This window comes from Macrobrachium rosenbergii, chromosome 2 (assembly GCF_040412425.1).
Source record: "Macrobrachium rosenbergii isolate ZJJX-2024 chromosome 2, ASM4041242v1, whole genome shotgun sequence".
Classification (NCBI taxonomy): domain Eukaryota; kingdom Metazoa; phylum Arthropoda; class Malacostraca; order Decapoda; family Palaemonidae; genus Macrobrachium; species Macrobrachium rosenbergii.
Genome location: NC_089742.1, coordinates 51702163 through 51726362, shown reverse-complemented (window position 1 = coordinate 51726362; position 24200 = coordinate 51702163). Strand labels below are relative to the sequence as shown.

Genomic DNA, 24200 nt, shown 5'->3' with positions numbered 1-24200 from the left:
ACGTAGCATTAAGATCATCAGTTTTGAAACAGCCATGCGAACTGGGTAAAAGGAGTAATCATTTCGTTCGATAAATTTTTTGGCCGAGTAGACAAGAAAAGGACTTGATGCGGCGTTGGTGGTGCGAATTTGTTGTCTTTCGATCCCAATCAACATACACTAATATATTATGAGCTAAGCACTTATAAAAGGATGCATAGAGTAAGCTCAGAGAAGTGGCCCAGTGCTGTCTCGAGTTTGTTTTCAGTCTGTGATCCTGAAAGATAAACTAATGGTCCTTTGTGTGGCTTAACGAACACTTGCGTATATATGTGTACGTTTGTATGATTTCATACATTTAAGATAGCTTGTCTTTTGTTTCGATTTTGTATGAGCGTGTTTAAGCAGCGTGCCTTGTAAAAATGTTTGTAGAGCAGCAGGCTAACGCTCGTCTGAAAAACCGGTTTATCAGTGCAAGAGGTTTTGAAGACCTGCAGTGTCCTAGACAGGCAACGTTCTCCTGCAAAAGGTTTGAGGGAAGGTGAGGCATAATTCTTCCCCCTTCCCCCTCTGCCGCCAACTTTCCCCTCAGACACCCCGTCCCAGTGCGATGACAGTCCTTGAAAGGTAGAAGACATCCCCTCTCGCCGGTTGGCTTCCCCCTTATGTCGCCTCCCCTCGGGACTTCAACGAACGTCCGTTGTGTTGAACCTCTCTCTCTCTCTCTCTCTCTCATCTGTGGTTATAACCTTTTCTGATATTTTACAATTACCGATGTTTCAGGTAGCTGTCAGTCTTCTAATTTTCTCAGTGAAGTGTGAGGAGAAGTCCGAGGGCTATAATTGTTATCTTTCCACAGCAATAAATTTTTCTGCTTTGTAGGACTCATAAAAAAATTCATGTTTGTATTATTCTTAATGCTCAAAAGAAATATATACTGATGTTTTTTTCGGAAATTGCGCTGGACACTGGCTGAATGATAGTGAATTGATTTTATGACATTAGAACAACTTAGAATTCATCATCATCGCCTTCGAAGCCGCGCGACGCAAAGGAGTCTGTTGAAATTCCGCCACTCTTGTCCTTCCTGTGCTGTGTCATCATTCACTGAATATCAGATAGATTCTATATTCGACTTACGTGATATATTTACTGTATTAAAAAGTCCGTGGGATATTACACAAGTTTATGTTCTTTTCCTTAGAGCATTTTGTGTGAAGAGTATGATAGCTGAATTAGATTAGTATTAACAACTAACGGGATCGATATTGAATGCAGATCTAAAGATTTTTGATCCTTTTATTATACTTTGTGGTTCCACTCTAATGCTCGCATCATTCCCGAAAAACCCACCCACCATCTCCCCCTAATATATAAGAAACTCCATTTCAAAGTAGGGCGTCAGGATTAAAACAATAGTTGAAATTACCTCTCAGTATTTTTTAGCAGTAGGAAGGAATCCTGCAGGAAATGCAGCCTGTATGGTATATAGTAACGTAAGTGGGCATAAAACTTCCCTTGTCATATTATGCACTTTGTAGTATTGCGAACATTCATCGCATGTCATGACCAAAGGTTACAGAGGTAAATCCGCAATCATTTTTTTCTAAAAAAAAATCATTAAAATATATACAGCGACCTCTCGAGAGCCAATTTAGCTCTCGAAAGGCTGATAGTGAGAACTGAGCAGGCTCTCGAGAGCTCTCTGTATAGATTTTAGTAAGCTCTAACAGGAAAATGGTCGCGGACGAAGCTCTTCATCCCTTAATCACCATCTTATTGACCATCGTGATCGTCGACCACTATAGCAACAACGTCGCTTTCCTTTTCAGAAGTGAGCGTGGGAGGCTCGTCGTGGGAGGTGGGATCTGATAGCCGAGGGTCGCTATCGCCAGCTTCTTCGGCCACGCCTACGTCAGCATCCGAGACGGACGTTGAGGCCGCTGCCACCGTGGGCGTCACCCAGACTACCCCTTACCAGTGTTCCTTTTGTGATCGCGCCTTCCCCAGGCTCTCCTATCTCAAGCGGCATGAGCAGGTGGGGTGCTTGCTGAACTTTGCTCCTCTCGAATACAGCTGGATCCTTCGGTCGAAATGTCGTTGGAATGATTCTGTTGTCGTTTTGGCCTGTTCAGTTTCCAGTTTGAATTTGACTGTTGTTGTTGATGGGGCTCTTGAAATGAGCAGTAGGATTTCGACACTTTATTTCTGTAGCGACAGTCCTGGTTAACTTTCCACGTCCTGTGCCATGTGTTTAATTGTTTATTTTTTGTATTCGTTTTCTGTTGTGTCTTCAGATCAGTGTTTTTAGGATTTGCCCTCTCTCTCTCTCTCTCTCTCTCTCTCTCTCTCTCTCTCTCTCTCTCTCTTAAACTCTCTCAGTGAGAAACTTTTCTAAATATAGCTTGAACGAAAATTCTAAATATAGCTTAAACTAAAAACTTTCAAAGAAATCTCGACCGAATGAATTGCTGTCCATGGTCGCATTTTTACATTTTTGTTTTATTATTATTATTATTATTATTATTATTATTATTATTATTATTATTATTATTATTATTATTATTATTATTCAGAACATCAGCCCTTTTCATGTGGAACAAGCCACAGGGGCCATTGACTTGAAATTCAAGCTTCAAAAGAATATGGAGTTTATTTGAGAAGTAACCGAAGGTAATAGGAAATACAGAAAAAGAGCACTTTTCATCAAACACTTCCGTCAGCACCAAAATCCTATTTCACTCTTTTGTTTCTAAAAATTCCATCGTAATGTAAAGCAAAATGTGTACCTCGGCTGTAATAAAGTCAAAGTGCAAAATGCATAGAGAGTTGTGACTCTTTCTTAGTTATTCTTTTTAATGTTTTGTCAGATATTGATATCGTTCTAACATCAGGAGGTTGTATAATTTAATTATTTAATTTTTGCTTACAACACTCCATCCGTAGCATCATATACGTAGATATTTATATTACGTCATCGCAAAGTTCATTGCTGGTTTTACAGAGACTCTAATAATTTCGTCACCAAATCCCGTAGGGGGTTAGTGCCGACAGTGAGCCTCACAATGTGCACTGCAGACATTACTTGAAGTTCTTTGCAGCGTCCCTTCGACCCCTAGCTGCAACCCCCTTTCAATCCTTTTACTGTACCTCCTTTCATATTCTGTTTCTTCCATATTGCTATCGAGCCTTCCCAAACAATTCATTCATAGTGCAACTACAAGATTTTCCTCCTGTTTCACCTTTAAGACCTTTCTACTCTCAATTTCCCTTTCAGCGTTGAATGACCTCATAGGTCCCAGCGCTTGGCCTTTGGCTGAAATTCTACGTTCCATTCACTGATAAATTTAGTTATTAATAATCGCATTATTTAAGGAATAAGTGTAATAATATATATCCCTCATTTCACTGAAGTACCTGGGTTGTTATCAGAGTACCATTGCCTTAAACTGCCATCTCTTGTTTGAGGGGGACACCCAGTCGTGCTTTTTATTATTCAATTTTATTTCATTATTCACACAGTGGCCATTTACATGCATGGAAGTTCATGGTTTTTAGGTCTGTTCTGTAGTCTATAAGAACGTATGCTCATCAAGGGCAAATATAAGAGGAGGAAGTAGAAATGGTAGTGAAATTTATTGAAATTATCTTCCCCATCTGGTAGTAGTAGTAGTAGTAGTAGTAGTAGTAGTAGTAGTAGTAGTAGTAGTAGTAGTAGTTAAAAATGTTACTAAACAGTAGAGACAGAAAATCTCAAAATCGACCAAATTCAGTTTGGGACTTCTACTGAAAGATGTATCAAGAGATTTTTTCTAGTTATTTCACTTCAGGTCATAAGGAAAAACAAAGAAAAGGGGAAAAAAGCCCACAGAGCAAGAGGCAAGAAATGCAATTGGAGTATTGATTTTAAAAGTGGCTAAATACGCCAGACTCCATCTAGTTTCTCATTTGAGGGATATCCTAAGTTTTTCCGAGATGAATTTGGTTGTATCCGAGATATTCGCTTTTCAATTTACTTAATTTCATCACATGAAACCCGGTAGAGAGAAAGATTGTATGAATTTAATCCTTTTTTTTTCATTTTTTTAACTTTTTTTTTAGCCCGTCGTCATCTTTCCATCTGTGTAGGGAAAGGAAATAAAAGAAAATGGGTGACTTGTTGTAGTTGATTCAGAGATATCGTTCTGGGCATTTTCAGTGTATAAATTTGTCGAGTCCTTGAAAACTGTTGAGTGTAAATGTATGTACATCACACTTTTAGCTGATCATTTGACAGTGTTGCTTATTAGACAAGCCTACAGAATATAATTTAAAAGGGATATTGTCATTTATCACCTCACAATTAAACCTATTGGACTCTTCTCAGGAAGATCTCAGAAATTAAGGCTTGATACGATAGGTTAACTTGGGTTGTACATTCTTCAGCTAACAAACGTTTGTTTCTGTCGACAGACTCATGCAGACCAGCTCCCTTTCCGGTGCGAGTTCTGTGGCCGTCTCTTCAAGCACAAGCGCTCGAGGGACCGCCATGTCAAGCTCCACACCGGAGACAAGAAGTACAAATGTTGCCACTGCGATGCTGCCTTTTCGAGAAGGTAATTAGGGTTCTGCTTCGTTTGTTCATACATCTGGACAGAAAATTTTCGGTATTCTGTCTGCAAAATGCATTGCTTAACAGCGTATATAGACGCTAATAATTTCAAGTTTTCTTTCGTTGGCCACGCTACAAATACGTCTATAGAGAGACTTTTATTTTTTTTCCTGTGTCATCTCCAACTACCTCTATCGAAGGCAGCTTCCTCCGTTAAACCTTTCTCCAAATCCTCCACTTTATCACGCCATCTAATCCGTTGCCTCCCTCTGGACCTTTACCAAGACCACCGAGTCTTGCTTCTACCCTTGACAGGTTCCGCCCACGCCTTCGCCACTCCTCCTGTCCTCTCTCATCCTTTACCACATACCCATACCATCTCAGAATCGATTCTATCATATAAAATATCTCTACGATTCCCGAACTTCTTTTTTATCCTGCCTCTTGCCTAGCAAAATCCCCCAAACACCTTGCATCCTCATTTTTGTTGGCTCCATCTTCTGCTTCTCCTTCCTCCTTAACACCCATGTTCTGAACCACACATGACTGGGCTGATTATGGTACAATAGATGTCTGTTTTCAATTTGGTATTCTTTTGTCACACGCACTAGAGACTACCCTTGCCACCACCTTCCAGTTCTTCAAAGTGCATTTTTCCTACTTTCTACCACAACTTCTCACGCTCCTGGCTTAAAGTAGATGCTAAGAATTTGAAATTTTGTTTCATATCTAGATCTTTTCCATCTGGTATAAATAAGCTATCCCTTCCCCGCTTGCTGGACACCGTAACTCGATTTAACACACATTTACCTTCATATCACCTAATTCCAGAGATTCCTGATCACTCCCTTACTTATCTTTATAATCATTATTCACTCTCTGCCATAATCACCAGATTATTTGCTATATTAATTTGTATAGATTTTCATTCCTTAATCCCTTCACTCCGTACATTCCTAACCAGTATAAACAAAAGTAAGCCAAGTTCTGATCCTTGATGTAAACCAACTCTAGATTTCACACATTTCTGTTTTGACACAAACTGTTAATACTGACGTCTTAGTTCTTTTATATTACATTATAAAATTTCAGCCAATCTAACAAACTTTTCGAACACTTTTCATCTTCTTAAAAGAGCAAAACACCACCTGCCTTGGTATTCTTTCAAATCCCCCACTAGGTCTGTAAATGTACAGCTTCCAATTGCTTTCCAGCCTTTTTTCTAACAACTGTTCCTCTTCCTCTAATGGAAATGACCTCTAATGGAAATGACCTCTAATGGAAATGAACTGCCTGGTCTAACAACTGTTCCTTTCCTCTAATGGAATTGCTCACCAATCTTCAATGTCTCTTCAAGTATCCTTCAAGAAATGTTCCGTTAGTTTGATTCCTCCATAATTTACCCAACACCATATTATCTCCCTTCTTTATGACACCTTTAGCATCAGATTGTTTTCTTTATGACACCCTTAGCATCAGATTGTCTTCTGTCATTTGGCATTACTAATTCCATTTCTTCCTTAACCATTCCAATATCAATTCCTCCCCTTCTATATACCAGGTACCTTCAAAATTAATATTTACACCTCCTGATGCAAATACTGCTTTGCTATTCTTCTTTAAGCAGTTCATGTCTTATCCCCCAAAAAGATGAGTTTTCATATTTTACTAAGATTCTTTTCATGACTGAGCTGTCCATATTCATGTGAATATGGACGGCAAATATCGATTAGATAATGAAATTTTGATTAATTTTCCTGAGGGCAATTTTTTGATAAGATGCTGCTGCTACTGTTACCTTGTTATTTACAAGAAATCATGGAATGAAAAGAATCATGGAGCTTTGTCAACTGTTTATTCAGAGTAAAGTTTCATAGTAATTCACACACCTCTTGAGTTTCCCTACGTTTAGACTACTGATATTGCAATAAGACATTTTATTTATTCATTGCAATAAAACTGAATAAATAAGAGGTTCTCTTGATAGCGATCCTTCTTAACAGTATACAATTTAAGGAACCTTGTGGTCTCTTGAAAAGCAAAGTCACTGCAAAGCCTCGGCAAACGAGAGAATCATATAGGAGGCAACATTGTAGATGTTTTGATACAGCTTAACCTTTTCCTTTGTTGATACCTAAATTTTCCTAATTCAATCTCTTTAACATTTCAGCGACCACCTTAAGATTCACATGAAAACCCATGACACACAGAAGCCATACCAGTGTTCTGTATGCAACAGAGGTTATAACACGGCAGCGGCACTGACAGCTCACATGCAGAACCACAAAGCTAAGCTCACAGCCCATGCCCTGAATCAGCTGTTGAAAGACGCCCAGGCTCCTTCAGATGCCCACGCTCTCTCACAGATCCTTAGGGACTCGACTGGTGATGCACATTCACAAGCTCTCAACCATCTCCTGAAAGATTCACAGAAGGTAAAGAATATAAGGTGTAATGAGTTGTTGTATACATGACGAATGTTTTGATGCCATGCAACTTTACTCTTGCTTGATAAAGAGGTCAGAACTGAATATGCACTATTGTTGATTACATTCCAGATAATAAGACATGGGGCATGACTGATTCATGGTAGATTCAGTCATGAAAATCTTAATATATTATGATCATATGCATAACATCATGTTAAGCAAGAACATCATTATTAACAGGAACAGCTGCTGAGCCCAAAGAGTGGAGACCAGGGTAGCGGATCTTCACCTGGTGCATTAACAGCTTCCCCAGGTGGTGAACAGTCCCCTACTCTGTCACCTGTTGCAACTGTCCGCTGCCCTGTCTGCCATGCTCATTGTCGTAACCAAGCTCACCTTCAAGTAAGCTTTACTCAGTTGTTTGTATACTGTAAATTAAAAATAATTTGTTTCTCTTTACTTTCCACTTGAACAGCCTTTTGCAATGATCATGATAGAGCCTTTTGCAATGACCATTATAGGAGTATATTAAGTGTGAGCTGGAGGAGTAATTGAATTAGTGATTATGGAAGGTGAGTGGGGAATATCCCTGACTTACTTGTCTTAAAAATTGATTTGTTCCTACAAAAATATAAATAATTGCCTTCTGTATAGGAAACCTCCCGAGACGTGATCCTTACGTGAGAAGTTGTGCATGCAGACAGGGGATGTAATGACTTATGTATCCTCTTTCTTGATCTGATAAATGGAATGACAGAGTAGTAGGGACCTGGGTGTGAACAAGTCTCTGAGATCAGGGGGAGGACTTGCCCTAGGAATTCAAGACATTTGGGGACCCCCTTAGAGGAATCTAAAGCTGTAGGCAAGTATCCTGTCAACCATGAGAGTCAGCAGATATGAGTACTACTCTGCTTGAGGTCAACGAAGCGCCACCACGGCTCCCGAGAGCAGGGGAGATTAACACTTGATCACCCAGGGGTCTGGCACTAAAGAACAGAACACAGAGATCCCAGCAAATAGGTCAAGCATTGGTGGACCCCCAAGTGCTCAAAGAGCCTTTTGTTATGCAGGGATGCAAAGACCATTCCGTACCCACAGCTTGACCTAACTACTGACCTGGTTAACCAGGACATACTTTCCTTCTGCTGGAAATGTACTTGACTGACAGCTTGATAGCATGGTGAGCTCACCACTCATGGATCTGCAATGCCAAAGAACAAAAGGTTAAACACAGCATCCCTCCAATTTGTTGACATATCATCAAAGTTGTGTGTAGTTGCTTAACACTACTTACTGACATATAAACTGATCCTCAAATGCTTGAAGTGCTAGCCACTCTGCCAACATAAACTCCTGCACTGAGGTTACTGTTGTCTATCCACCATGCTAGATTCTCCCTGATCAGTGTTTTCACCTCATCCAAAATCACCACGAGTCAGTCCAGAAAACACATTTATACAGCAAAGAATAGCAATTCAAATATACAGTCAATTATTCAGCAACGGGAAAAGACAGTGAACTGCAAGATATCTTCTCTTCACAGCAAATCAAGTGAAGGAATGTGAAATAAGGGCTATCCTTTTGCTTGTCCCCCATAACTACCAATTAATGACCTTAGTAAGTTTAACCACCACTCGAGAACCACCAGTTAACCCACTCTGGAACTACCAGTTAATGACCTCAGTAAGTTTTATCACCACTCGAGCTTGCACTGACAATAAATACTTATATAACTATATAAAGGTAATGGTGAGTTTTCTGCAGGAAAAACAAAAATTTGAAAAATGTTCCTAATAAAGGTTTATTCAAGTGTCAAGATAAAAAGCTGAACACGTTTCCAATGTATAAATCACACGTGCAAGAACAAACTTTTAAACAAGAATAAGATCCAAGATTATACTAGAGAAAAACTTGGTTTTCACTAGTAAAAACAGAGTAATCTTGGATGTTATTCTTGTTTAAAAGTTTGTTCTTGCATGAATGATGTATTTACACACTGGAAACGTGTTTAGCTTTGTGATAAACAAGTTTTTCATTAGTAAAAGCAAAGAGGAAGGTTGTAGCAAGGTATTAGTTGTATTTCCTGTTTATGATAGAGTTTTGATTGGTAATGGTTAAAGATTACAAATGTTTTAAACTTTTTTTGATATAAAATACTGAAAAGGATTTGAATGTCTAATTCATGGTGTCTGTTATACTGCATTAAAAAACTTTGATATAAAATACCTGAAAGGATTTGCATGTCTAATTCATGGTATCTGTTATACTACATTAAGAAACTTTGATATAAAATACCTGACAGAATTTGAATGTCTAATTCATGGTGTCTGTTATTCCAAACAAAGTACACTTTTAAAACAAAAATTCATATGTACAATAAGAAATAACAAATGTGCTGTTTTGTTCATTATTTTTCTTATCAATGACGGAAAAAAATAGAAAAATTAAGCTTTTCCAAGCTACTTGTCCTATCCCTAAACAGTATTACAATCAGTGTCTAACCTTTTCAGCGTCATGTGTCTCGTTATCATGCTGATGACCTGCAGTCATCCTCCCTAGAAAGACCTGCTTCTCGTGGAGGCGGGTCAGGGGCATCGTCTATTGGAGGAGCATCATCAGTAGCTTCTACGCCATCACCTCGACCACCCTCATCTCTTCCCTCCCCAAGGCCTCTTTCAAATCCTCTACTCTCTCTTGTTGGTGGAAAACTGGCTTGCTTATATTGCTCTAGGGATGGGTTTCCATCTTTGGAGGCTCTGCAGCTGCATTTACATTCTGCTCACGGTAAATATTCTGTTCTTTTGCATTCTCCTGCTTTCATTCCTATTTACTGTAACTGCCGTCTCAGTTATCGAGTCCTTCTCTGAGAAGATTCCTATTTTTTTGATACCTGTTCTCTTTGAGTTCCTGAAAAACAATAAAAGTGGCTTGCATTGCACTGTACAGTTATGTCATTAAATTTTTTACAATAATAAAAACAATGACCATGCTATATTTTATAAGAATGAATATTTTCTTTTAAAGTCATAATATAAAGTCAAACATGAAATATGAAGTTAATAAATTCTGTATTTTTCATGATATACCTGTTGAGCATTATTTCCCATAATTTCCACTACAGCTAGTGTCTGATACATTGCAAATTTCACCTTTAAATACCCATGATAAATTAAACAATGAAACTTTTTCATACAGTATAGTCCCAAAACATATTGTCAAACTGTTTTTATCACTTTTTAATTGCAACCCCTGAAGGTAAATTTTTTCATCTCATATGTAGTGATCAAAATTTAAAATGTGTTCATTTGGTTTCATTATCAGGGTCTGTGATAAATGGTGAAGTCAGAGACATGGCAAGTATGCTTGGCCTTCCACCATCTCTTGGAGCATCCTTAGGTGCAGGTGGTCTAGCATCAACACTGGCCTCACCTCTTGGTCCAGGATCATCTCGAGGAGTCAGTTGTGAACTCTGTGGCGCCAGAGTAGGTGGTGTTACAGCCCTACAACGACATGTAGTAACCGCTCACACCTTTACCGACTTGTTAGCTAGAGCTGCAGAGGGTGTATTTTGTGCTCAGTGTCTATTGCCCTTCAGCAATCCAGGTGCTCTGGCTGAACACATCAAGCTTGTTCATGCTGGACCTGTTCTGTCAGCTGTTTTAAATAAGCGACCGCCATCTCCACCCAGTGATACTCCTACTGACCTAAGCAAAAAGTCTCGGCATGACAGTTTAACATCAGAACTCCCTGCTTCTACACTTCTTTGTAGTCAATGTAATGCTCCTTTTACAAACTTTGAAGCTTTCAGAAGACATCTGAAAACCCATCTGGAGGGAGGAGATCAGATCACTTCATCCTTGTCAGGATCGACACAGATGATGTGTCCAGAGTGCAGACTACCACTGACTTCAGATGCTCCTCTTGAAGCTCACCTTGCAACCCATTTAGGTGTTGTGACAACAGAGTATGGATGTCAAGCTTGTTTAAAACTATTCCCAAAACCAGACGAGCTTCAAAAACATTTGATGGACATACATGCACATCACTTGTATCGATGTGCTCTTTGTAAAGAGATGTTTGATTCTAAGGTTTCTATTCAAGTTCACTTTGCTGTAAAACATAGCAATGAATGTAAAGTTCATAAATGTACTCGATGCTCACTTATTTTCCGTTCACAGTCTGAATTTGAAGTACATATCCGTGCAAGTCACATGCGAAGAGAGCAATCTGGAGGAGACTCGCTACTGGGTGGTGGATCAATGGGTGGATCTGGAGGTTCTTATCGCTGCCTGCTGTGCACCCTCAGCTTGGGTTCTGAGGCCGAATTGGCAGCTCATGTTGCCACGCATCAGCGCCAGTTCCAGTGTTCTCTTTGTGATGATGCCTTCCATGTTGAGTTCCTTTTAGACAAACATATGCAAACTCAGCATAACTCAGAGCTTAATGGTAATGTTCCCCAACCAGAAAACTTGGCTAAGCCTCGACGTAGTCCACAGAAAAAAGATCTTAAATGTGATATTTGCGATGCAGAATTTTCCAGTGATTCAGGATTGCTCACTCATAGAAAACAAGCTCATAACATTAAAGGTAGTGGAAGTGGTGTTGGTGCAAAAGTATCTGCAGCATCATTAAGCTTATTTTGTGCCTACTGCAGTGAAGCCTGCAAGTCTAGAGGCGACTTAGAAGCGCACATGAAAACGCATCAAGGCAGTGCAGGTCGCCATAAATGCAACATATGTGATGAGTTGTGTCCTTCTGCTGCCCTTTTAGCACAGCACAAATTAACACATGTCAAAGTTATTTCAGGTAGTGCCTGTGCTGTATGCAGAGAGCCTTTGACATCAGAACAGCAGTTTACTAGCCATCAAAATGACCATCACCCTTCTCCCTTGCCTCAGCCATGTGTGGTATGCAGACAAACCCTTGTTACTGACATGGAAGTAAATGTCCATGCTCGCTTCCATGCAGCCCAGGCTGCGCAGGCTGCTGCTGCTGCATCTATAGCTTCAAGCACCTATGGTAATTCAGAATTGCTTCCCCCTTCAAATTCTTATGTAACAACAACAGCAACTGGGACAAGTATAACCACAAGTAGTAGTAACAGCAGTCGTGCAAGTAATAGTCCACGTCATTCTCCCTCACTCAAATGTCCAGAATGTCACGTAAAGCTTGAGTCTGTTGAAGAAGCAGAAGCACATGCTGTGGCTCATCACCACCACCAAGGATTTGGGCGCACATTTGGACAGTCCTCTCGTACTTACCAGTGCATCAAGTGTCAAGAAAGCTTTGCAACAGAAGCAGAGATCGAAGCACACGTTGCCTCTCATTTGCTGCATGAAGGATCTGTCCATGAATGTCACCTGTGTCAAGCTACTTTTGATACCCCACTTCGTCTTCAGTGTCATTTAATAGAACATACATTTGAAGGGTGTGGAAGCTTCACTTGCTACATGTGCTCATCTGTATTTACAACAGCAACAAGACTCCAGCAGCACATGGTTGAACATGGCCTCAGTGCTCGTCCATATGATTGTCATCATTGCCATCAGCGTTTCTTTTTCCGTGCAGAATTGGAAAACCATGCTCTTTCTCACCCAGAGGCAGCTGATGGTGCTTGTCGCGAGTGTTTAGCAAGCTTTCCAGACCTTCCTAGGCGCAGTTTACGCAGGCCGTCCCTATCTAGTTTGAATACTTCTCAGCACTTTACAACCAGGGCAACTCCACCACAGGGTTTGTCAGAAGGAAAACCACGAGCCTCATCCCCTTGCTCAGCTTGTGCTGGTGATGATAGTGAGCAAGCCCCAACAAATGGGCATGCTAATTCTGCATCTGAATCTGTAGACGAGTAACAGAAAAAATGTATTCATTAGACCAGTTTTTTATTGTTCTTTGATAACTTTGTGGTTTAAGTGTTCAAGGTCTATTTACCAAAGTATATGACTGAATGGACTATCTTAATCATTGTGTACAAATGGATGGTCACTCTTGCATTATTGTTGGAGGACTCTGAGATACCAAATATGTTGTATTGTTAACTGAGGGGACCAAAGACTGATGATGCTGACTCCTAGAATGAACAAGGATTTATATGTATTTTGATGCCTATGTATGTGTTAGTAGGAGCGAGCATCATCTACATTAAACCCTTCTGTATATTCTCCAACATGTAATAACGTGCATCATTACTGAGAAGTGGTTTGAAAATGTGTTGAGACTTTTGACTTTTAAATGTTAGGCAGCCCAACAGCTGATGTGTCTATTCACAGTGGTAGTTATGTACTATTAAGGAAATTTGTGATTTCAAGAGCTATACTGTATAGTGTATGCATACCTTGTAATCTTAACAGTTCATAATCAGTGAAGTATTTTTACAGGGCATGTGATATAAGGTAGCAGTCTGTATTTGGTTATGATTTTTTTATAAGATGTAGCTGTGTATCAAGGCACTGAAGGGTGAAAGTAAGCTCAGTGATTTTTTTTTTCTAAACTGACAAAATATGATAAGGCAATGAACACCCTTTATCAGCCACTGTAACTTTTCTTCTTCCTATCAGCACACGTGTTTGAGTTGCCCGATGTGAACTATGTCCGAGATTGGGAGTAACCACTTCTTAAGAGAGTTTTTTTCATTTATGTAGATCTATCTACCCAATATTCTAAATGAGAAGATGCTGAATGTAGTGCTTTATTTTGTTGTAGCTTTAAACAAACACTTTTACAAGAACTAAGTACAAATAGTTCTGTCGTGAAGCTACAATACCGTTTGTGCATTCCCTGAAATGCGTTATTGGTTTTAGTGCACTTAGGTGTTCATGAAAGTTAGGTATTGATACAGATGAAAAAAACATGTCCCAACTGTTGCCTCTTTGTTGAATGTCATGCATTTATTCCACAGGGTACCTATCTTACCATTTCAGTGTAAATAGTCACCTATTTATGTTTCATAGATATTTCCAATCCTGTAGTGTCCATAGTTTTTGTTGAATGGAGGTGGAAGTTAGCTGTTTGAAAATATTTATTGTTCCGTAAAGCTTTCTTTAAATTTTATATGCCGTATTGTAACTCATGTCTTACAGTGAATGTACTTTGTGTATACCTTCATTACCATTATGATTTTAGTACAGTAGTGCATATTCTCATGTGATTGACAGTTTTAATTTATTTGATTTAAACCAAAGTTTTATATTACAGATGCAAGAGTTTTGGCCCTGGGGGTGAATCTAGTGTCAGGTATTAACAGGGATGATTTTTGTTGTTGTTTCAACGATGACATTTTTTTATGAAACTTAATGCATTTGTTAAAATTGAGTCGTGGAGTCCTATTGTAAAACAAGTGAAATAAAATTTCACTATAACCAAGGAATTTCATTGTTTCCCCACATTAACTTTCTAACCCTCTCATATAAACCCATAAAGGCAAAGGTGAAAAGTAGTTATATAAAGTTTAACTTGTACTCGGAAGTGCCAAGTAGGTAGGTGACGGTGGTGAAAATAAAGGTCAAGATTGTCATGTAGTTATATTAGCAGTAAATGGAAGTGTAATATAGGACTGTATCCTGAAAAGTGATCTGGAACTCCTAAGCTCTCTGTCCAAGGTCAAAATTAAACCTTTTGTCCATTTTCATACTTCTAATGAACTTCATACCATAGCCTAACAAGAAAATGTTTATAGCACTTACAATAGCCTACATCCTAGCCTATCTTAAACAAGCTTTGAACACTCATTAGCCTACATCCATTTCCTCGATCTGTCCAACTCTTGAATTCATGATAAATTTGGATGTAAGTGACGCCAAAGATCTTGCGATCATTATTTTACTTCTTATCCTTCGCAATGGTTGAGATCATCGATAGTGAAAGCTTCAGTTCCCTTGCAATAGACGTCACTGGCATTCTGCAATCGTGCTCGGCGATTATAACAAATGTAACTCGGAGCATCTGCAATCAAAAGGTCCATTATTAAGTTTTCTTATGCATGAACATTTAGATTATAATTTCATGCATACTGAGGCTGCTTAAAGGGGGAATTTTTATGTAAGCTTGACACAAAACTGTTTAATAAGAATCACAGAAATGGATAAGTAACTGAATTTGGGTTTAATATCAGTATTTGATGGAAAATGTCTAGGTCAAAAATAACCCTTTTGCCTGCTTTCATATTTCTAACAAAGATCATAGCCTAGCCTGGCTTAAAAATGCTTATAATAATTACTACAGTCTACATCCTGGTCTACCTTAATCAAACTTTGAATACTTACATTAGCCTACATCCATTTCCTCGACTGGCCCACCTATTTTCTTCATCACTGGATTCAACTGATGCCAAAGATTCCGCAGTCATTAATTTGCTTCTTTTCCTTCACAATGGTCATGATGGTTGATTATGAGAGCTTGAGTTCCCTTGCGACAGACATTACGGGCCTTCAGCTTTCATGCTTGGCAATTGTAGCAAACACAACTCGGGGAGCATCTGCAATCAAATGGTCCATTATTGAAAATTTTCTTACATGTAAATGCATGAACACAGATCAAAATCATCTGTTGTATACTAAGGCTGCCTAAAGGGGGAATTTTTATGAAAGCTTAAAACAAGATAGTTTGTCTAATACAAATCACATAAATAGACAATTTTGCATTTGGACTTCTTATCAGTATTTGATAGAGTCATGACTGCCAAAGTCCTCTTGTGGCACATGGTACACTGAAAATGTTTAACACAAACCTAATGTAACTTCACGTTTTAGAAAACTGAAAACGGAAATTTATCTTTTACCCATAAGTAATGCCATAACTGCATATTTTATGGTGGAAGTGTTGCGATGCTGGCAACTCACAGGAAAGGAAGACTATCATATTAAATGCAAATGAAGTAACTGAATAGCTTAATCAGTACAACTGACTTCTCGGTCCACAAGCTCCTCTCAGCACTGCATTTATAAAAAATCAAGGTCTAGTTGCCTGCCCCTGAGAAGAAAACTAATGCAATGTAGTAAAAATTATGACATTGCCCTAAAGGTGATGGGACAAGTTTTTATTTTAATTTTTTCCAGCTCATTTTATTAATAATGAACATCACTTGGACTTTAATATCTAGGAAACTTGTAGTGAATCTGCAGCACTCAGCATGCAGTGAATTCTAGAAAACCATGCATATGGATTCAAGAGAATTTCAGATAACTGATTTGAATTTAAGAAGAGCCAAAAACGCTATACCAAAATCTCCTAAGCATTAGTGTTTGAATCACAAAAAAACTGGGCAAGTATTGTGTAAAAATATGTGGCAAAATAATTCAATTGTGTTCGAGTCTATGCTGTTATCACTAATAATTTCAGTAGACCAGTGATTTGATAGAACACCATAGGAGACTGTGTTTTTGGTGTTTAAGAAAGAGCTATGCCAGAAAAGTTAGTTAGGTTGGATGAAATGATGAATAAGAGGCCTGTGGCAAAACAGAAATGTTTCAGGTTAGAGTTGGTTTTCATCAAGGACTGGCACTTGGCCCACTTCTGTTTATACTGGTTATGAAGTATTAAGCAAAGGAATTAGAAATGAAAATCTATATGAATTGTTATACTGTATACAGATGATCAGGTGATTATCATAGCGACTGAAGAACTGCAAAGGGGGGCAGGCTAAGTAAGAGGCAGGAATCTCTGAATGGTGTGGTATGGGGGTATATGGGGTAAAAGAGAGGCTATGGTGTCCAGCAAGCCAGGGGGGTGGGGAAGGCTGCTCATACAAGACAAAAGAAGCCTAGATTTAACACTGGTACAGTACAGAATTTGAAATACTTAGGATCTACTGTAAGCCAAGTGAGGAGGGTGTGAAACTGTAGTTGAAGGTGGAATAAAAGCAGCTTAGAGGAATGGAAGGTGTAATAGATGTGTGAAAAAATAATGCCAAATAAACTGAAAGTAAAGATATACTGTCATAAGATCAGTGACAATGTACGATTCAGAAACCTGGGCATTAAAAAGGAGGACGAGAAGCTCGAGTGCACAGAAAAGAGGATGCTGTGGTTGATTTTTGTGATCTTGCTTGTCTGAGGCTGAAAAATGTAGAAATCAGAAGTAATGTGGTGGTAAAGATTAGTGATATACTACGAGAGTCAAGATGAAATGTTATGAGTACTGTATGTGATAAGGATAAGTCAGGGAGAAGGAGTGAAGGGGGCCTAGGAGGAAGCTTTTAGGGGGAGGAGGTTCAAAGGGATGCAAAGGATTACATGGTAGGATAGAGTGCAGGAGAATTTGGAGAAGAAGGGTTTAGTGGAGGAAGATGCTGTCAACAGAAATAGTTAAAGAAGATGCACCTGGGCAACAGACTCCTTAGCTCAGGGATGGTGGTGGGGATGGACAAGAATTTTAAGTAGAACAGAGCTGAAAAAACATGCAATCCTCATAGGCCTAGCACAAGGGATTTAAGCTAAATAATTGTACTCATACACAGTATGTATGTATATATATATCAGCATCTTCCTTTTATCCCTACATGAGCAGAAATCAAGTATATTTCAATATCTACTACTGCTCTAGCTTCATACAACCTATAGAGCAAATGTGTAGTATCAAGTCTAAATGGTACAGTACAGTACAGTACTGTACGAGGAATTTCAGAAGCAAAACTTTCCATGCTTTTACAATACTTCTTGGGTGACAAAATATATTTTCATGGTGGCATGTTTTCGAATACCTTAATTACAGATAATACCGATAATAATCTGTGAAAACAGATGCATTAATCTGAAGATAAAATTTAATTTTCTGTTAGAAGACACAATAGCAAATCCTAAACTTGATGTGGATTTTAATCTACCAGTGTAAATGACATATGAACCTTTATGTTGTATATGTTCCACTGTGTGCTCTTTATGATGTTCAATTGGTGCACTTTTACTTTTATCATTACTGAAGGAGACTGCAATTCCTACAACAGTGGAAATACTGTACTATAGTATTTACATGAGAAAACTCAATGACTTAATTGGCTCTAATAATTGGGGAATGTCCTTTTGCAGAATACTGTAATATCTCCCTTGACCTTACTGTTACAAGGTCAAGATGCAGAGCGAGGTAGCTCATTACATCCATCCTGTGATGATTTGGTTGGAGAAGACTTGAAAGTTCCAAATTCTTTCTTGTTCATTATGAATTAGGTCGCATATCTTTAAAGCTGATTTTCATGGGATTAAAATTAATCTAAGAATTTCACAGGCTGGCACAAGGGAATATCATTACCTCTCATTTTTAACCCTACACCTTCATTACATCTCAATTTAAAATTCTTGGCTTTAATTTTTTCCTCTAGGATTATTTATCGTTATGCTAGATTGTTTAACAGAAAATAATTCTTCCATTTAATGACTACTAAATTTTTAGGATAATCCATCATATTAAGGCTTAAGCAAACTTAACTTTCAAGGTTGTTATTGCAAGTTTAGGTAATATAAATTTTGGAGATGTAACTTTCACCAAGGATAATTGCTTATGAAAGCTATGTAGATGCGGTTAGGATAGATTTATCTGCCATGCTGGTAATTTTTTTTCTCTTAATTCACTGGTGCCATCATGATTTCTTTGTAAATCAAATGGGGCATATTTCCAGTATGTAGAATATACAATTTAAATTTCATACGGCTATTTTGTTTGAAATATTGATGTAACTGGTCAACAAGAGAAAAATATAAAAACTTCATTCTTACCTAAAACGGGCCTTCTTCAGTGCCCTTCTGGTTCCCATATTAGAAAAAACAGGCAACGACAACCACAGCAAAAGAAAACTTTATTAGGCCTAGCCCAGCAACAGCTAGGGCAGCTCCACACTACTGTAACATCGTCTGACTAACCTAGCTTACACTAACTAATGCTAGGACAACAATGCTCAACAAAACAAACAAGTTCTCCTCAGTGACATCAATACCCATCTCAACGCTTACATAACACACTGTTGTGTAAGTGTAATCATCTCATTCCTATGTTTTTGTTTTTCACCATGAACCCTGTACAGGAAACAACACAGCTCCTCAAAAAAGCCCACATTCACTTACCATAAATCCCTCACTATTCCTGATAGCGCTATCCTTTCGCAATGGCTCTTCCATCCACCCCCTCCATCATACCTCTGCAATGCCTCCTCCACCTACTCACATCACACAATGCCCTAATCTAGCCCTAGTATCAATCAAGGCAACTTACCCTATTTTTCAATACAGAAAGCTCTCATTTCATCCAAAACCCTCCACCTGTTCAGTGCTTAGCCTATCATCTACCCCTGCACCGAAATCACTACCCTTAAGACTCATTGTATGAAGAAAAGGAGCCCCTTCCAAGCTGGCCCCTAAAGACCGTCTCCATCCTTGTGGCCCATGGTCAAGGGGCACCAAGTCCTGCCAAATGCCACTCAATCTTCACTGATAGTAGCAATCCAAAACTGGTTAACCACTCCCATACCTACCACAACTTCAATACCTTTTATGATAATGTTGGCTCCAACTGCAAAAATTCTCACTCGTGACCTATGTATCATCAATTCTACATAGCTATGTACCTCAGTGCCCCTCTCCAGTGTCACTAAATTATTCTTGATATATCCACTAAAAAAAATTACCTGGTCTCAATGATCACATACCTAATATTCACCAAATATGATATTTAGTTGATATTCATTTTGGAATATAGTTTTAAATTAAAGTTGTGCTTTCTATATACTGTAATGGGGAATGTGCTGTAATCCTTTCCAAGACAATTATTACGATACAGAATTTCATAAACCAACAAGGTGGGCAAATTGTTTAATTTGGAGGATGATGTATCACTTTTCATAATTCAAGTTCCAAGCTGTTATTATACATAATATTAATGAATTGTTTGCTTTTATGATGTAAAAATGCATTAAAAGTAAAAAAAAAAAAAAAACAGGTTTTGACATAAGAAAAACCCATTTTTGGTAGCCGCTGTGAGATCCTGGCTTTTTTCTTATAAGCCTAGGCCCATCAACACCCTAGGCCTGACCATCAACACGCCCATGGGCATGGATTCAACCTTCCCCACCTGTCGCAGCACTATTAATATCCGATTGTGGAAACCTTTCACAAATGACAATTTAGTCTGAGGTAGAACTACAGTACAACTCCGCATAGGGTTTTACCTTGGAAATTGACTTTTTCTATGGTAATCTGGTTGCTTATCAAGAATTTACCATTATTTTTTGTAATTAACCTTAGAACTGATATGTTTTTGTATGATGGCCATCCTGGAATGCTATTACGCATGCGCAGTGTCCTAAGGGAACCTTTGGTAAAATGTGGAGTTCCCTTCACTGGGGGTCTGCTCCCCCAATTAAGTAACAGCTTGTTAGGTTAGGTTAGGTTAGGTATGTTAAGTTAGTACAGTTCCTTTTATAGTAGGTTTTTAGCCAATCCCTTCTTGAACTTATGGCTCCCTAATGACTTGCGCATGAGCGGAACCATTCCATAAAACAACATAGCAGTCAGGTCTTTCTCCCAACGATTTCTCCCACTCAAAACCCCGCGTTCCCAAAGGGTCCTCAACCATGCTGGACAGAGATATGAGGTTAATAATAATTGGCCGACAACAAACAACACCACTTTCTTCATCAGCAATATTAAAAGTAGAGGAAAAATCAATTTCCAAGGTAACAGTCCGTGCGGAGCCGTTCTATAGTTTTACCTCATCTGGAACCAATGTAGAGGGAAGGATCACATGGTCTGGCCTAAGCTACCCCATAACTATTGGCTAGTAGGCATTTCAAGAGGGAATATGACCTAACCAGACCTACCTGTGCCTAACCTAACCTAGACACCCCAAAAGCTGTGACCCTCCGTCTGCATATTACCCCTTAATTCTTTGCCTCCCAAATCTAACCAGCCTAGGCCTAACCTTCCTAACCGTTGAACTTCCTTGGCACAAAGATCTAGACTAAGGACTCCTTTGTCCATTTGACCCTCCAGAGCCCACAGCAGCCTATGCTGTGTACATCCCCAGTGTAATAGTAGGCCTAACATTCAGTCTAGCCCCTATCTTTTGGGCAGGGTTAGGCTGGGTAGGCCTATACAGATATCATTCCAAATTACGGTATAAAACACCACATATAATATTTTCATCAGCTTTCCTATCAATTATCCTCTTAATGACCACCATACTGCATTTCCCTCTCATTAAACAATTCCATCATGTCACTATTCATTTCCACTTTCCTAAAGATGATATTGGCCTTAGCTAGTCTAGGCCTAAGCCTAAAACTACGTGGCGTAATGTTGGAAAATTATTTTAAATAAATAAGAACTAATGTTGAAAATTTAAATAAATATAAACTGTAAATAATAATAACCACATCTTACCTACCTCTTACAAGACCGGCTAGCATGGGCAGCAACCACTGTGTCAAAAACACAATCCTGAGACCTAATATGCTAACAGGAGTAACGGCCATAACAACTGTAACTCTGTAAGCTCTAATTCAATCATTAACCTCGGTAGTTCAGTAGTTTTCAATTTTTATGACAGCTTTCCCACTCACTTCCAACTTTACCTTTGTAACGGCTCCTCCACTTACTGGCACCGTAAAATAACTCTTGGGGAGAAGTCACCTATACAGCTTAACCCATTAAATTCAACCTGTCATTGATGGATGAATCTATTTTTTAGAACTGTGGTTGTTTTGAAAACAATATTATTCATGGAAATAACAGTTCCTAGACTTGCATCTTCAGGGGTGAAAACGAAGTTATGGGGTAATTGTCCACTGAAGGAGCTTTGCCATTAACATTGTGAGCTCATTCCAACAGCTTAGCTCTCTTATAAGTCTCTGAGTTTCTTCTGAATGTATTGACGTTATGAGCACACTGTTAACATTCTTCTGAAGAATGTATTGATTGAACAAAGTGAATTAATGGTGTCAAATTTTGCAAACTGAACTTGGATTATTGCAATTTTCATTAATTCTTGAATATCTTCAATTTGTCAGTTATTGGATTGCAATAATCTTATACAGGTGTTAAGTTAATGCATGCAATTCATTACAGCATATTACTCAGGTCTTTTTTTTCTTAATTTCATGAAATTGGACCCTGAATGATTGTCCCATTCAATGATGAAACAGTCACTTAACATTATGTATTCCATTCTTGGTCATCATGATGCACAAAGTTTTGGGACTCATTGGTATTTTATTGGATCTGACATTTAATTTCTGGTTTTTAGGTAACAATTTTTTCTATTTTGGGAAGGGTTACAGTTGCACTAAACTTTGACATTTTCTTCTGCCATTTGATTCTCAATGTCACTTTCTCAGAATGACTTGTCTAGAACCAGTCTGGATCCAATATGATTTACAAGTGGATTTCAGATATAAAGAGGCTTTTCAGTACAGGGCTTAGTTCAAGGGACCATTTATATTTTATTGAAAGGCTATTTTGCATATTTTCATTGCTTTATAACAGTCAAAATGTGATTTTGGTTTTATTTGTGTTACCCCTTTTACAGGTAGTTTCAGATTTAAATTTTTGTACATAATTTTTCAAAGTTGTGTCTTTGGCAGATTCTTTAGAAATCCAAGTTCCTTTGTGATGTGCTCATTCAGTTCTCAAAAAACCACTGACTGTCATACACATAAAATGGGCACTACTTCAACCGAGCAGAGTATCTTGGATATGATCAGGAATGTGTGTATTCTTTATTTCCAAGTGGTGGCATGGCTGAGGGAACTAAACTCGGCAAATCTATAATCTTTACAAATTCTTCTCATATCCAAACCTTGACTAGTTTTGGCATTTCTTATGTTAGGGAACATAAGAAGTTTTATCTAGCCCTGGCCTAATATTTATATTTTAAGCCCTGTCCACACAAGTGGGCACTGCCCGACAGGCAAACACTGTTCCCATAACCCGTTCCACTAAACTGCCTGACCAAGTATGGAGCCAGAGCGATGCGATTGTCTGGTAACACTGCTTCAGAAGCGAGAGAAAATATAAACAGGCGCAAGTGCCCGACGGGCATGCCCACTAGTGTGGACAGGCCATTAGCTAGTCAAGACTGATCTTCAAATTTTATTTTATTTTAGCCCCTGAATAGTCTACTCCTCCTCATTAGGAATACTGTATATTTCAGTGTTTAATACTGTCAATTTTTTAAATGAGTATCTAATCATTTCAGTTACATATTACCACTACTATAACCCCATCCTCAACTTTGTTTCACATACCTGTCCCACTACTCTTGTCGTTTTCTATCAGCCCTCACCACATTGTCTTACAGATAACTTGAAATGAATTGGTCCTGAAAAAATTGTCCTAATGTTAATGGGGATATTTTCCATCTAAATTACCTAGGATTGGGACAAACTTTCAGTTCCAGAAACTGAACCAGATAAAATTAGGTTTGGACCTTGTCAATATATATGTACTATACAGTACCACATATATATTTTACTTTACACATTCCAAAGTCAAATTTAGGTTAGAAGAATTTGAAGTTATATCAAAGGTTTCTAAAAGTAATATATGAGCACCAACCAACCTTGCTGACAATTAACTGAAGGACAGATTCAGACCGCATTCAAATTCATACATGCCTAGTCCATGAAGGCTTCATCCCAACTTATGGGAAAATGGAGCAGGTGGGGTGAAATGAGAAAACCTCCCTTACTTAATATCGAGAAACCACTTAGGTGAAGTTCTGAATCTGATATCACTTCCGTTGCCGAGACAGATCACCCAAAAAAACTTCTCCCAATGGCAAGGGAGTAATACCCTTTATATACACTAGTACCATTGCTGGATTTACAACTACAGCATGAAGGGACGATTTAGTTTTAGTATCCATTGCATTTTAGCCAGTAACTCCAACTTTCAATGTCTAGACATCAAATCAACTTTACTTTTCACACCATCACATCATAAATATGTTGACAAATTGAATTTTTCAAACTTGGCTAAAGTTTCCTACTTTTAACCAGCATATGAATCATTTGTACTCGTATACTACAATAACTACAATAGTTAGTATTATACTACAATAACTACAATAGTATTTTAATACCAAGCTGCAATTTTGGAGTTTTAAAATATCTGTTATATAGTCTCATAACCTGACACTACTGACTTTTTTAATCATCAACTTAAACTATTTTTCCGGCTTCCAATTACAATGAAAGCTCTACATAATATCATTAGAAAATTCAT

General features: G+C 38.4%; 1 protein-coding gene and 1 long non-coding RNA gene across 9 annotated transcripts in view; one reads left to right on the top strand and one right to left on the bottom strand.

Moving 5' to 3' along the window:
• L (zinc finger protein Lobe) overlaps positions 1–14354 on the top strand; it is a 792548-nt gene extending 778194 nt beyond the window's left edge. For all 4 annotated transcript variants that reach the window (XM_067117901.1, XM_067117890.1, XM_067117909.1 and 1 more), the window contains 6 exons: positions 1812–2017; positions 4432–4574; positions 6741–7005; positions 7240–7401; positions 9510–9783; positions 10321–14354. In XM_067117901.1, coding sequence (XP_066974002.1) covers positions 6760–7005; positions 7240–7401; positions 9510–9783; positions 10321–12848 — 3210 coding nt within the window. In that variant the 5' untranslated portion in view covers positions 1812–2017; positions 4432–4574; positions 6741–6759 and the 3' untranslated portion in view covers positions 12849–14354. The remainder of the gene's footprint in view (positions 1–1811; positions 2018–4431; positions 4575–6740; positions 7006–7239; positions 7402–9509; positions 9784–10320) is intronic.
• Positions 6850–21740, bottom strand: LOC136846742 (uncharacterized). Of its 5 annotated transcripts, none has more exons than XR_010855523.1 (5): positions 21364–21739; positions 15258–15469; positions 10086–12834; positions 9502–9906; positions 6850–6987 (listed from the first exon to the last, which is right to left on the bottom strand). It is a non-coding gene; the product is annotated as an uncharacterized lncRNA (long non-coding RNA). The 5 variants fall into 5 exon arrangements; XR_010855519.1 differs by lacking the exon at positions 6850–6987 and adding an exon at positions 7395–8200 and having other exon boundaries at positions 21364–21740; XR_010855521.1 differs by lacking the exon at positions 6850–6987 and adding an exon at positions 7395–8200 and having other exon boundaries at positions 10429–12834; positions 21364–21737.
• Positions 21741–24200: the final 2460 nt, after the last annotated feature.